The sequence below is a fragment of the Leptodactylus fuscus genome, chromosome 1, assembly GCF_031893055.1.
Source record: "Leptodactylus fuscus isolate aLepFus1 chromosome 1, aLepFus1.hap2, whole genome shotgun sequence".
Classification (NCBI taxonomy): domain Eukaryota; kingdom Metazoa; phylum Chordata; class Amphibia; order Anura; family Leptodactylidae; genus Leptodactylus; species Leptodactylus fuscus.
Genome location: NC_134265.1, coordinates 191,109,939 through 191,125,277, shown reverse-complemented (window position 1 = coordinate 191,125,277; position 15,339 = coordinate 191,109,939). Strand labels below are relative to the sequence as shown.

The 15,339-nt window shown below is 42.2% G+C and overlaps 1 protein-coding gene across 1 annotated transcript in view; it reads left to right on the top strand.

Annotated features, from left to right (window-relative positions):
* LOC142212506 (uncharacterized) overlaps nucleotides 1-7,133 on the top strand; it is a 34,075-nt gene extending 26,942 nt beyond the window's left edge. Inside the window, exons 4-5 of the mRNA XM_075280469.1 lie at nucleotides 4,151-4,199; nucleotides 6,652-7,133. Coding sequence (XP_075136570.1) covers nucleotides 4,151-4,192 — 42 coding nt within the window. The 3' untranslated portion in view covers nucleotides 4,193-4,199; nucleotides 6,652-7,133. The remainder of the gene's footprint in view (nucleotides 1-4,150; nucleotides 4,200-6,651) is intronic.
* Nucleotides 7,134-15,339: the final 8,206 nt, after the last annotated feature.

Sequence of the window (15,339 nt, the reverse complement as noted above, 5' to 3'; positions counted from 1 at the left end):
CTTTACAACCGACAAGCGTATTGTCAAAATCATGGAGGACAACCAGTACTGGATCTTTGCTATCCTTGACCCCCGGTATAAAAACAACATCTCGTCTTTTATTCCGGTAGAGGGGAGGGCCAATCGCATCAATGCTTGCCACAGGCAATTGGTGCAGAATATGATGGAGATGTTTCCAGCATGTGACGTTGGCGGCAGGGAGGGCAGTTCCTCCAGTAGGCAACCAAGTTCTCACCGGTCCACACAAACGAGGGGCACACTGTCTAAGGTCTGGGACACCTTGATGGCACCCCCTCGCCAAAGTGCCGCCACGGAGGGTCCTAGTGTCACCAGGCGTGAGAAGTATAGGCGCATGTTGCGGGAATACCTTTCCGACCACAGCCCTGTCCTCTCCGACCCCTCTGCGCCCTACACGTATTGGGTGTCGAAGTTGGACCTGTGGCTTGAACTTGCCCTATATGCCTTGGAGGTGCTGTCCTGTCCTGCCGCCAGCGTCCTATCTGAGAGGGTGTTCAGTGCAGCCGGTGGCATCATCACTGACAAGCGCACCCGTCTGTCAGCTGAGAGTGCCGACCGGCTCACTTTGATAAAAATGAACCACCACTGGATAGAGCCTTCATTTTTGTGCCCACCTGTGTAAAGCACCCCAACATGAAACTCCATGTCTGTACTCAACCTCTCCAATTCCTCCGCATCCTCATACTCATCCACCATAAGCGTTGCACAATTCTGCTAATACTAGGCTCCCTCCAACATGATTTCCCCCAACTCTGCTGGTTAGAGGCTCCCTCCACCCTGATTTCCACCAACTCTGCTGGTTAGAGGCTCCCTCCACCCTGCTTTCCCACAACTCTGCTGGTTAGAGGCTCCCTCCACCATGAATTTGCCCAAACTGGGCTGTTTAGAGGCTCCCTCCACCATGAATTGGTCCAAACTGGGGTTTTTAGAGGCTCCCTCCACCATGAATTGGTCCAAACTTGGCTGTTTAGAGGCTCCCTCCACCATGAATTGGTCCAAACTGGGGTGGTTAGAGGCTCCCTCCACCATTAATTGGTCCAAACTGGGCTGGTTAGAGGCTCCCTCCACCATTAATTGGTCCAAACTGGGCTGGTTAGAGGCTCCCTCCACCATGAATTGGTCCAAACTGGGGTTTTTAGAGGCTCCCTCCACCATGAATTGGTCCAAACTTGGCTGTTTAGAGGCTCCCTCCACCATTAATTGGTCCAAACTGGGCTGGTTAGAGGCTCCCTGCACCATGAATTGGTCCAAACTGGGTTTTTTAGAGGCTCCCTCCACCATGAATTGGTCCAAACTGGGGTTTTTAGAGGCTCCCTCCACCATGAATTGGTCCAAACTGGGCTGTTTAGCGGCTCCCTCCACCATTAATTGGTCCAAACTGGGCTGGTTAGAGGCTCCCTCCACCATGAATTTGCCCAAACTGGGCTGTTTAGAGGCTCCCTCCACCATGAATTTGCCCAAACTGGGCTGGTTAGAGGCTCCCTCCACCATGAATTGGTCCAAACTGGGGTTTTTAGAGGCTCCCTCCACCATGAATTGGTCCAAACTTGGCTGTTTAGAGGCTCCCTCCACCATTAATTGGTCCAAACTGGGCTGGTTAGAGGCTCCCTCCACCATGAATTGGTCCAAACTGGGTTTTTTAGAGGCTCCCTCCACCATGAATTTGCCCAAACTGGGCTGTTTAGAGGCTCCCTCCACCATGAATTGGTCCAAACTGGGCTGGTTAGAGGCTCCCTCCACCATGAATTTCCCAAAACTTGGCTGTTTAGAGGCTCCCTCCACCATGAATTGGTCCAAACTGGGGTGGTTAGAGGCTCCCTCCACCATTAATTGGTCCAAACTGGGCTGGTTAGAGGCTCCCTCCACCATTAATTGGTCCAAACTGGGCTGGTTAGAGGCTCCCTCCACCATTAATTGGTCCAAACTGGGCTGGTTAGAGGCTCCCTCCACCATTAATTGGTCCAAACTGGGCTGGTTAGAGGCTCCCTCCACCATGAATTGGTCCAAACTGGGCTGTTTAGAGGCTCCCTCCACCATGAATTTGCCCAAACTGGGCTGGTTAGAGGCTCCCTCCACCATGAATTGGTCCAAACTGGGGTTTTTAGAGGCTCCCTCCACCATGAATTGGTCCAAATTTGGCTGTTTAGAGGCTCCCTCCACCATGAATTGGTCCAAACTGGGGTGGTTAGAGGCTCCCTCCACCATTAATTGGTCCAAACTGGGCTGGTTAGAGGCTCCCTCCACCATTAATTGGTCCAAACTGGGCTGGTTAGAGGCTCCCTCCACCATGAATTTGCCCAAACTGGGCTGGTTAGAGGCTCCCTCCACCATGAATTGGTCCAAACTGGGTTTTTTAGAGGCTCCCTCCACCATGAATTTGCCCAAACTGGGCTGGTTAGAGGCTCCCTCCACCATGAATTGGTCCAAACTGGGGTTTTTAGAGGCTCCCTCCACCATGAATTTGCCCAAACTGGGGTGTTTAGAGGCTCCCTCCACCATGAATTTGCCCAAACTCTGCTGGTTAGAGGCTCAATCCACCCTGATTTTCAAAACAAATGTTGGTGCCAACCTCAACTTACTACAAGGGCCAAATTCACTGCTGGTGACAAGCTCTCCTCACTGCAAGTGCCAAATACACATGTTTCAAGGTGTTTTCCTACTGTCAGAGAGGTGGTATTGAGTGTGTAAAGTGTGTAGTTGTTAGGCTGTGATGTTGGGGTAATAGAGGGTCTTTGGTGTGTTAGATGCCCCCAGACATGCTTCCCCTGCTGTCCCAGTGTCATTCCAGAGGTGTTGGCATCATTTCCTGGGTTGTCTTAGTGGACTTGGTGACCCTCCAGACACGGATTTGGGTTTCCCCCTTAACGAGTATCTGTTCCCCATAGACTATAATGGGGTTCGAAACCCGTTCGAACACACGAACATTGAGCGGCTGTTCGAATCGAATTTCGAACCTCGAACATTTTAGTGTTCGCTCATCTCTAGAGTACAACTAGTTTATTCCCTGGTGAGATCACTTATAAAAACCATTCTGTCAATGCCGGCTACCTGCGTATCCACCTAGCCTATCATAAGATAAGTCGTTGCTCATATAGGAATAAGGCAGCAAAAAACACCACCCATTTACGGAATAGGAAATCACTGTACCATAATTACCAGCCCTATCCCCCGACACTCCAGCCCCACAAACACACTTCACCGGGGCAGACAAAAGCTACAAGGAGAAGCAGGCTAATGACTTAAACAGTGCTAATATTTTAGCGGAAACCATTCATTCTGTACTGTTGCTACAACTTACGGATAAACTGACCAACAACCCCTCACATTGCCTAGGGATGTCTATCACTATTGCAGCGTTGCTGCATATGCAGAGCTGTCCTATCTCTTACTATTCCTACGCATTTCAACTTAGGTCTTAGAGCTTCATCAAGCTAAGGGCCCGTTCACACAAAGTAAACGCGCGTCTATTTTGGCAAAATACACGTTTAAAAAAGACGTGTAAAAATAAGACTCCTATTGACTTAAATGACATTTTACGGGTCCATTCACATGGAGTAACGTGCCGCATGATGTGGCACGTATACGGCGTGTTAGACTTTGCGCGCTATAAAAGCTACCATTGATTTCAATGGGAGCCTGGATCGTATACGCCGCATTATTTTGCGGCTGTGATTAGGCTAATACCGTGCTAGAGCGGTCTCCATCTAGTGCACCTAATCCATTCCACCCTGCAGCTCGGCACTGAGTGTTGTTTTTTTTTTTCAGTTTATATGGGGCAAGAACAAACATTCTTGCAATGAGAAACAATCCTCATTCCACAAGTGATCGGTTATTTGAAAAGTGTTATTTTTTGTGACAATTGATATTTTTGTTCTTTTTTGAGATACAGCAGTGTGAATGCTTTTGGCTTAAATGTACATTATGACATGTATAATATTTACCTAAGAGCCATGTTGATGTTTTTTTGTACATTGTAATTCAAAATCTATTCCACATTTTTTAATATTTTTCCACTGAATAAGCCTATATGAAATTTCTTAAAACCTTAAGTTCATATAACTCATTGTAAATATCAATGTGGAATAATAATGTTTACTACTGTTTTTTTTTTTTTTCATTTTTCTTTCCTTAGAACTTAGGGCGAATGCCTGTTGGCCCATTTTCACGGAATTAAAAAATAGGTAAGAAAATGTGAAGATGGCAGAATGATCAAACCATAACCAGTTATGTTAGAATAATGTTAGAATGTTTATTCTGTGGGTTTACACAAGAGTATGTGTTGGACAAATGGTTCACTCAGAGGTTTAGTTTGGACTGCACAGGTCTGAAATTTCTATTATACTCCCGTCGGGCCGTAATATTAGGGCGACTCGCTGCTACTTGTACAGAAAGGCGCTCGGTCTCGCTGGACCAAATATGTTCAGCCGTGACCCGGAGCTCACATTTAACATTTATCAGACATTATAGGCTAGATTGGCGCTCCACGGAAGCTGTAGCTTTCGAGCACTCTGTATTATCGTCAGTATGCCAGGAGGTCCCTCCCTGGGGGGGGGGGATTACTTGCTACCTCCCCATACGTTGTGCTGCTGTTTGGTGCGGGGGAATGGAAGATTATGTAGATAATCTGTTTTCCCATAGTCCAAACAACAGCACAAGGCTCCCTGCCTTTTCTCTCTGCAAGGTCCTGCGGAGTAGATACTTTAGGACTAACACAATGAGGGGAGGTCCTCTGTCCTTCTTATAGGGGGAAGGCTGATGTAATTAAAATTTCCACCTGTCCTAAATTGCTCACAGGGGGCAGGAATACCCCATACATTGTGTTACTGTTTGGACTATGGGAAAACAGATTATCTACATAATCTTCCATTATGTTTAATCACCTCCTTTGGGCCTCTGCTCATTATACTCGGGGGTCATTGTGAGACATTGTACTGTGTGCACTATGGTACATTATTCTTAAAGAGGTGTAACATTAACCCTTTCCTGACATCTGCTATACTAGTACGGCGGATGCCAGATGTTTATAGATAGCAGCCTATTGGGAGTCATTTTATACAGCAGACACCGGGCGCTAATGCCCATGATCAGTGCTCTTACTGATCATGGGCATTAACCCTTGGGGCACCTTGGTCAAAGCTGACTGAAGTGCCATTTTACCAGCGGCGCTGGGCGCTGGCAGCAAGAGCAAGCACCAGGGCCGCGCATTCCATGGCAGCTGGGAACCTTGAGAAGACTCCTAGGCCTGTAATTCAATACTTTCTATTTCAAGATGCATAATGTAGCCTGCAATAGAAAGTATTGCAGGCTACTCTATGTAGAAATGCTGGATTTTTTTCCAAGGTCACTTTCAGGTCCCAATCTGACCCTGCATAATTAACATGCATGTATGTATGTAGGACATGAATGATATGTGCTGTATGTATCTAATATGACTTGAGGAATATGTGTGATGTATTCATCTAATATGAGAGTGGTATGTGTGATGCATGCAACTTCATATATTAAACACACAGGGGGGGGGGGGAATTTAATAAAACTGGTGTTATCTGAAATGTTCTTGCTTGTGATGCACCCTAAATATTAATAACTCATCTTGGAGTTCCAGAATTGAAGTCGACAACAGTCAACATTTCAGCTATAGACCACACCAGTTTTCTGACATTAGTATGAAATCTGAAGCATCCCTTTCTTTGGTCCACATGTTTGTACAGCCTATATATGAGATGTTACACATGTTTGTGAATAGAGTTGGCTTGCAACTCAAGAATGCCATGATACCACAAAAAAAGTCTATCAATGTTTGACTTTTCTTGCTACTACAAGTTGTGGCACCCTCAAGGTTGCAATTGATTCAAAGAATCAGAAGGCAACATGGCAATCTTCGATCACGGCAAAAGTCACAATGTAATTCTAGCTTTATTATGCTGTAGTGATGACACGTAAGACTACTCACATGGACTATGTAATGGGCTCTAATAATCTTATGCAATTTTCTCTATTGTGTTCAATTTTTGATTATCTCAGGAAAGTCTTTTAATACAAATTGGAAAAAAAAAATGTTCTGTGCTTTTCAATTATGATTAAGTTGCAGGACCCCAAAACATCCAGGCCAAGTGTACAGGCCAAGTGTATACCAAAAGGACCTTTTAGGCCAGGGCCCCATGTTACAAAATGTGGAAAATACTGCTGAAATAACACAGCAAAAAACGCTGCGTTTTACATTAGCTGCAAACAGGATGGGATTTTGGGTTAATCCTATCCACACTTTGCAGAAAAAAAAAATCCACAGCGGAAGTGGTTCAAAAAGGCTCATTTACACTTACAGAAATGCTGGCGTTTTCCATATAGCTATAATAGAGGCAGTTTTAATACATGGCATGTGCTATCTATTTATCCATTTATTATTAATTCTTAACATTATTATTTTTCAATACATTATTATTATTATTATTATTACTTTTTCTTAATGTTACTACTTTGAATGTACGTTTTTAATAGAATTTTCAGTTGTTATCTTTTATATCTGGACTTTTATATATGATTTTTTTAAATACGATCTTGTTGTTTATTCAATTATTTTTTATTGTACATTCACTATATGTATTCTATGTGTTTATTGTGTATTTTATGCAGTTGGCCTGATGAAGACACCAGTGTGGGTATCGAAACGTGTTGCCATTTAATCTAATAAAGGATTTCAAGCTTTCAGCAGCACAATATTCTTCTCTGCATTATTGCATTTTCTGTGCTCATATTACTACCAACAACTACTTGTTGTATCTTCCCCGGATTGTGCAGCAGCTGATTTTAGCCATACTATGGCCACCATATTGTATATCTGAGGCGCTATTTTTTACTTCATTATTTATATAAGTAAAGTTGGTTTCTTATAAAGTTACTGTATGTATATCTGACTTATAGAAATGATAGCATACACTGACAGCAGGGATCTAGAAAACTACAATTTGTGTACAGTGCCACAGATTATGATGCTGTTATACATGCAATGACAAATAACTAGTGGACTATAGTGTTCAGCAAGACCACATAAATCTACTAATATAATTAATTGCTAATATTAAAAATATCCTATCATTGCATTAGTTTGTTTTTTTTCCACAGAAGCTTGAAAGATGTGAAGAAATATGTAATGTTACTTAAAAGTAAAACTAGAGAACATTCTAAATACATATAAACCAATTATACTTTACTAATGCATCACTGAAAAGGAACGTATCCTGTATAGTATGTTGTATATAACATTAACATAGTCAGATGACTTGCCTGTATTAGAGGATGACCTCCAAACATTATCTCATGTCTTTCTGTATTCTTATAAAATATTCCAATATAGACTGAAAGAACTTACTGAAATATGCCTAGAGTTTATTAAATAGCAGTTTTGTCTAAAATAAACAATTTTAAAAAAAAAATAAAAAATCAGATTTGTCCTTTTTTGTCTTAAAATTACACTCTCTATTCACATGTGCATTGAAGGCTTGTTGTAGATCTTGTAATATTTATTGGTAATAAAACAGCACTCCATGTAGAGTCAAATCACCTGAATGAACCCAAAATAAAATATCTTAACAACACAAAGGTTGGTAAAACTATATAAAAAAGTATTACTCACCTATCCATTCCTGCACCCCCAGTTTGTTTACCAGGTCAATGGCAAGTGACCGCTAGACTAGAGTAGATCGGTGCCATTCGCATGACTGAGAGTCGGAGCAGCACTTAGGGACTGCTCATATATTAGCAATAAAGTTTATCCAGTGCAGGGAATACACCGATAAGATTTTTTTTTTCCTGGATAAAACCTTTACGCTTCCACAATGCACTGCTCTGATTCTTTGTACAGATTGTATGGGCAATCAACTACTGTTATTGGGCGTTATTGCTGGGAACCCCCTTTCTTTGCACTCCAAAAAGTGGATTATCTCCTCTTGGACTGTCTTGTACATACAATAAAGATGTGATGCAGAGTGAAACTGCAACCATTGGGAATTAAAAACATCTAATATTTCTCCATTTTTTTCTTTTAAAACCTGCATCAAAAGTTCATTATGTGAGAAAGGCCTTATCTACAAGTTACACATATAATGACCTTCTCTTCAAAATATACACAGCATACCATGTTAGAGATAAGATAATCCTTTAACCCCTTAGAGACACAGCCCAAAAGTGACTTAAGGACCAGGCCTCTTTTTTCAAAACTGACATGTGTCACTTTAAATGGCAATAGCTTTGAGACGCTTTAACTTACACAAGTGATTCTGAGATTGTTTTTTTGTGACATATAGTACTTCATGTCAGTAGAAAATTTTTGTCAATATTTTTTGCCTTTGATTATGAAAAAATAGGAAATTTGATGAAAATTTGGAAAAAAGTGCAGTTTTCAAACTTTGAAATTGCAAGCCTTTCAAATGGAAAGCCATACTACCCAAATTTTTTGATAAATATAATTAACCATGTCTCTGATTTATGTAGAAGTCAAATTTTAATCACCCTTTCATTTTTTCAGATATTATAAGGCTTACAAGTCAAGCAGTGATTTTCCAAATTTTCAAGAAAATTTCCAAAACACATTTTTCAAGGGACCAGTTCAGTTTTGAAGGGAACTTGAGAGGCCTCTCTTGTAAAACCCCCCATAAGTCACCCCATTCTAAAAACTGCACTCCTGAAAGAATCCAAAACAGCAGTTAGAAAGTTTCTTAACCCTTTCAGCATTTCACAGCAATTAAAACAAAATGGAGGTCAAATTTACATTTTTCAATTTCTATCACTAATATATTCATTTAGCCCTAGAATTTACACATTTACTAAGGGTTAAAGGAGAAATTGCACCTCACATTTTGTTACGCAATTTCTCCCGAACACGGCAATACCCCATATGTGCTGGTACCCTAATGTACGGGCACACGGTCGCTCTCAGAACGGATGGAGCGCTAATTGGATTTTGTAGGCCAGATTTTGCTAAAATAGATTGCAGGCACCATGTTCCTTTTGCAGAGCCCCCAAGGTGCCAAAACAGTGGAAACCCCCAAAATGTGACCCCATTTTGGAAACTAGACCCCTCAAGGAATTTATCAAGGGGTATAGTGAGCACTTTGACCCTACAGGAGTGTAACAGAATTGGCCCAACAAAAGGAAAAGTGACATTTTTTGCTATAAAATGTAGCTTTAACCCCAAATTATGCATTTCCACAAGGGGTTAAAAGAGAAAATGCACCCCACAAGTTGTCAAGCATTTTCTCCCAAAAACAGGAATGCCCCACATGTGGATGTAAAGTGATCTATGGGCACGCTGTAAGGTCCAGAGCGGAAGGAGCGCTATTGGGATTTTGGAGGGCAAATTTAGCTTGAGTTTGTACAAGGCACCATGTTGCATTTGGAGAGCCCCTGAAGTGCCAGAACAGTAGAAACCCCCCCAAAATGACCCCATTTTGGAAACTAGACCCCTCAAGGAATTTATCAAGGGGTATAGTGAGCACTTGGACCCTACAGGTGCTTCACAGATTTTTTTACCATTGAGAAGTGAAAATGAAAAATTACTTTTTTTATAATAAAATGTCACTGTAGCCCCAGATTTTTCATCTTCACGAGGGGTTAAAGGAGAAATTGCACCCCACATTTTGTTACGCAATTTCTCCCGAACACGGCAATACCCCATATGTGCTGGTACCCTAATGTACGGGCACACGGTCGCTCTCAGAACGGATGGAGCGCTAATTGGATTTTGTAGGCCAGATTTTGCTAAAATAGATTGCAGGCACCATGTTCCTTTTGCAGAGCCCCCAAGGTGCCAAAACAGTGGAAACCCCCAAAATGTCACCCCATTTTGGAAACTAGACCCCTCAAGGAATTTATCAAGGGGTATAGTGAGCACTTTGACCCTACAGGAGTGTAACAGAATTGGCCCAACAAAAGGAAAAGTGACATTTTTTGCTATAAAATGTAGCTTTAACCCCAAATTATGCATTTCCACAAGGGGTTAAAAGAGAACATGCACCCCACAAATTGTCAAGCATTTTCTCCCAACTACAGAAATGCCCCACATGTGGACGTAAAGTGATGTATGGTCACACAGTGGGATAGAACAATAGTTGGAGGGTAGATTTGGCTGAAATTGGTTTTAGTTACCATGTCACATTTGTAGAGGCCTTGAAGTGCCAAAACAGTGGAAACCCCCAAAATGTGACCCCATTTTGGAAACTAGACCCCTTGACTTCAGTGACGTTAGTGTTAAATTACACCTCTTAAAAAATTTACCAAGAAGTATAGCAAACATTTGGATGCAGCTTGTATGGCAATAATTTATTATCCAGAAATTACTGCATAACCGGATGAAAGTAATTGTGTGCAGAGTACGTGATGGTATAAGGAGGCGATATTCCATGGAAAATAAATTCTAAAATTAATATTCCATGGAAGTGTGGTACAATCTAAAGCACTCCTTCATGCACAGGCCAGGTTTATCAGGGCAGGTGTCACACTGATAAATGGTGTCTCTCCTTATTCCTCTTTTGTAACACACTCTGCATCTTTTTTGGCTTTTCCCTTTCTTTGCAGTTTGGGGGATTTCACCGGGAAAATGTTGCCCTGGTACAATACGGTAACCATGAGTTTCAGAAGTACTGGGGCCTGGCACTTCTAGGTCCCCAAATATCAGGGACTTGATAATTGCCTCCTGAAACTCAAGGAAAGTTCCTGTGTGGCCTGCACATCGTGATAGCACGTAAGAGTTATACAATGCCATCTGAACCATGTGCACGGCCAGCTTTTTGTACCACACTCTTGTTTTTCGCATGGCACTGTAGGGCTTTAGGACTTGATCAGATAGATCAACCCCTCCCATGTACTTATTGTATGCCAGGATGCAGTCTGGCTTGGAGACAGTGGTACTGGTGCCACGCAGAGGGACAGAGGTGCTGCCGCTGCCATTAGCTGTGGTCAGTACAAGGACATCCCTCTTGTTCCTATACTTGACCAGCAGCATATTCTCATTGCAGACGGCACTACTCTCACCCTTTCTGAGGCGCTGCTCAATATGTGCCCTAGGGAGGCCTCTTTGATTTCTGCGCACAGTCCCACAAGCTGCAGTTCCTCTAGAACTCAGGGACCTAAAGAGTGGGATGCTGGTGTAAAAGTTATCCACATAGAGGTGATAACCCTTGTCCAGCAGTGGGTGCATCAAATCCCACACAATTTTCCCACTAACTCCTAGGATTGGGGGGCAGTCTGGGGGCTCAATCCTTGTGTCCCTTCCTTCATACACCCTAAATTTATAAGTGTATCCTGAACTGCTCTCACATAGCTTATACATTTTAATGCCATACCGTGCCCGCTTACTGGGCAAGTATTGGCGGAATTTTAGCCTCCCTTTGAAACTGATCAGAGACTCATCAATTGCAATGTTCTGATCAGGGATGTAGGATTCTGCAAATTTGGAACTAAAGTGGTCAATGACTGGCCTAACTTTGTATAAGCGGTCAAAATTTGGGGCATCTTGGGGCGGGCACTGGGAATTATCATTATAATGAATGAACTTTAGGATACTTTCAAACCGCTTCCTGGACATAGCCATTCGATAGATTGGAGTGTTGTGCAAGACGTCTGTACTCCAATACTGACGAATTTTAGGTTTTTTCACTATGCCCATATGCAGAATAAGACCCCAGAAAATCTTCATTTCTGCTGCATTTACTGGGGTCCAGTTCTGTGGCCTGGCATAGGAAGAGGTGGCATTTTGTTCCAAAAATTGTTCAGCGTACAAATTCGTTTGGGCCACCATAAGATCTACAAACTTATCAGAGAAAAAGATTTTGAAAAAGTAATTTTCTCTGAAGCCCTCAGTCTCAATTTGTATTCCTGACCGGGCAACAAAGTCAGGAAGCTGAGGCTCATAATTTTCTGGGGGTGGGGTCCACATGGGCTCTACAGGTGGGGCAACTAACTCAGCAATTGTTCTGGGGCGCCTCCTTTGGGGTTGCTCATCACTGGATGAGGAGGAGGAGGAGGAAGAAGAGGAAAAATAAAGGAATGGGGCATTTTCCTCTTCTCCCTCGCTGGCGGTATCAGTGTCAGAGGCCAGTATGGCGTACGCCTCTTCTACTGAAAACCTTCTTTGGGATGATTGGGACATTTTTGTGTGTGTGTGTGGTGTTTTACTTGAGTATATAAAACTTTATTTCTTGAAACTTTATTTCTTGAAACTTTATTTCTTTGAAACTTTATTTCTTTGAAACTTTTTCAGTGTGGGGTGTGTGTTGTGCTTTAACACGTGTATTTTATGTAAAAAAAAAAAAAAAACCTTCCCTTCTATCAAAAATGGAGCTATATATAGATTGAAAAAAAACTGAGCCAAAAATCACAAATGTGACCAATAACGTATATTTTATTACTGGTCAATTTGCGGTGGCGAGTTTTACAAAAAAAAAAGCTTGTGCACAAACAAAATTCTCTTTTCTACCTACTAGAAAAAAAAACTGAGCCAAAAATCACAAATGTGACCAATAACGTATATTTTATTACTGGTCAATTTGCGGTGGCGAGTTTTACAAAAAAAAAAAAGCTTGTGCACAAACAAAATTCTCTTTTCTACCTACTAGAAAAAAAACTGCCCCCAAAATCACAAATGTGACCAGTAACGTATATTTTATTACTGGTCAATTTGCGGTGGCGAGTTTTACAAAAAAAAAAGCTTGTGCACAAACAAAATTCTCTTTTCTACCTACTAGAAAAAAAAACTGAGCCAAAAATCACAAATGTGACCAATAACGTATATTTTATTACTGGTCAATTTGCGGTGGCGAGTTTTACAAAAAAAAAAGCTTGTGCACAAACAAAATTCTCTTTTCTACCTACTAGAAAAAAAACTGAGCCAAAAATCACAAATGTGACCAATAACGTATATTTTATTACTGGTCAATTTGCGGTGGCGAGTTTTACAAAAAAAAAAGCTTGTGCACAAACAAAATTCTCTTTTCTACCTACTAGAAAAAAAAACTGAGCCAAAAATCACAAATGTGACCAATAACGTATATTTTATTACTGGTCAATTTGCGGTGGCGAGTTTTACAAAAAAAAAAGCTTGTGCACAAACAAAATTCTCTTTTCTACCTACTAGAAAAAAAAACTGCCCCCAAAATCACAAATGTGACCAGTAACGTATATTTTATTACTGGTCAATTTGCGGTGGCGAGTTTTACAAAAAAAAAAGCTTGTGCACAAACAAAATTCTCTTTTCTACCTACTAGAAAAAAAAACTGAGCCAAAAATCACAAATGTGACCAATAACGTATATTTTATTACTGGTCAATTTGCGGTGGCGAGTTTTACAAAAAAAAAAGCTTGTGCACAAACAAAATTCTCTTTTCTACCTACTAGAAAAAAAAACTGAGCCAAAAATCACAAATGTGACCAATAACGTATATTTTATTACTGGTCAATTTGCGGTGGCGAGTTTTACAAAAAAAAAAGCTTGTGCACAAACAAAATTCTCTTTTCTACCTACTAGAAATAAAAACTGAGCCAAAAATCACAAATGTGACCAATAACGTATATTTTATTACTGGTCAATTTGCGGTGGCGAGTTTTACAAAAAAAAAAAAGCTTGTGCACAAACAAACAAAAAGAAAAGGAAAAAAAAAATGCAAAAATGCAAAAAAAACCTAACAAAAAAAATAAATAAAATTTGGAGAAATGCCAAAAAGGGCTTTCTCAAAAAGGGGAGGGAGGTGAGTCTCTTTTCTGCACAGAATGCAGAGTTTAGGACCCAGAAGCTGGAGGAGCCAGACAGTCTCAGATGCCTCGGTCAGGAAAGGGTGGAGAGGAGATGGGAGGGGGGACGGGAGACGGCAGAGGGGAGAGATGGGCAGTAGAGGGCTGGCTGGGAGAGGACCTAGGACGTCTGGCAGAATCTGATCGAGGTATGACGCAGCGGTAACGCAGCAATCTCACGCACAGGGCTCACAGGGCAGCACGGGTTCTGCTCTGCTCGCAATTCCCAGAGGGAGTGATGTAAGCAGAGCAGTGCCCGAAGTTTACACTGCCCTGCACGCCATTGATTGGTCAATCTGCCATGATGCTGGCAGATTGACCAATTAAAACATCTGGAGGGGGTCGCACCACTGTACGCCCCCCAAACACTCGACAGGGATTGGTGCAAGGTGTAGCTCCAATCACTGTCACTTTTGTACCGATCTGTCGGCACAGATCATTGGATCTGTGCCGGCAAGCTGCAATTGGACATTGCGAAGCAATCGTCCAATTGCAGCGATCCACGTGGCAGGGAGGGGGTTAAATCTTCCGATTCCTGTAAAGAAAGTTGTCTGCTGTCATGGACAGCAGCAACCTTCTTACAGTTTCCGTGTCTTGAGACACGGAGGCTGTTTATAACCATGACGTATTATTACTTCATGGTGCGCGAAGTACCTCGCGTCCATGACGTAATAGTACGTCAAAGGTCGCTAAGGGGTTAATAGACCCACCATGGGGAAATTCAGTGTGCTACAGCATAATTCAAGAAAGAACACATACAAACTCATAGCAGATAGAAAATATACTAGTCATAGCAACTAGGAAGAAAAGAAGAAAGGCTTAGGATCATTTAGTTCTCTGTGCAAAGTGATCTCCAGTTAGCCTGATGTTGATTATACAGCCTGAGCGCGGTTGGGAGGAAGGACCTCCAATAAAGCTTTTTCTCACAGTTTCGGTGAAGCAGTCGGTCACTGTCAGTACTGCGCAGTGCTATCATGGACTCATACATAGGATGGGAGTTATTTTCCAGCATGGAGCACACCATGGACAGTGTCCTCCTGTCACTCACCACCTGTACTGGGTCCAGGGGGCTCCCCAGGACAGAGCTGGCCCTTCTAATCAGCCTGTTAAGTCTATTTCTATCCCTGGCTGGTATGCTACTCCCCCAACAGGCTACTCCGAAGAAAATGACTGATGCTACCACAGAATTGAAAAAGGCCCTAAAAAGTGCCCCCTGGCTTCAAAAGGCCCTCAGCCTCCTAAGCAGATAGAGCCTGCTGTGGCCCTTTCTGTGCAGTGCATCCAGGTGATCAACCCAGTCCAGCTTATTATTGTGGAGTATCTCCAGATACTTATAGGTCTTAACTATTTTAATGCCCATCCCTCGGCTGTCCACTGGTTTTGGTGCATATCTAAGCTTACTAAAGTCCACCACCATCTCCTTGGTCTTCCCAGCATTAATCCTAAGGTGGTTCCGCTGACACCATTCCACAAAGTCCCGGTTTAAGTTCCCTGTCGTCTCCACCTGTGATGAGGCCTACAATTGCAGAGTCATCAGAG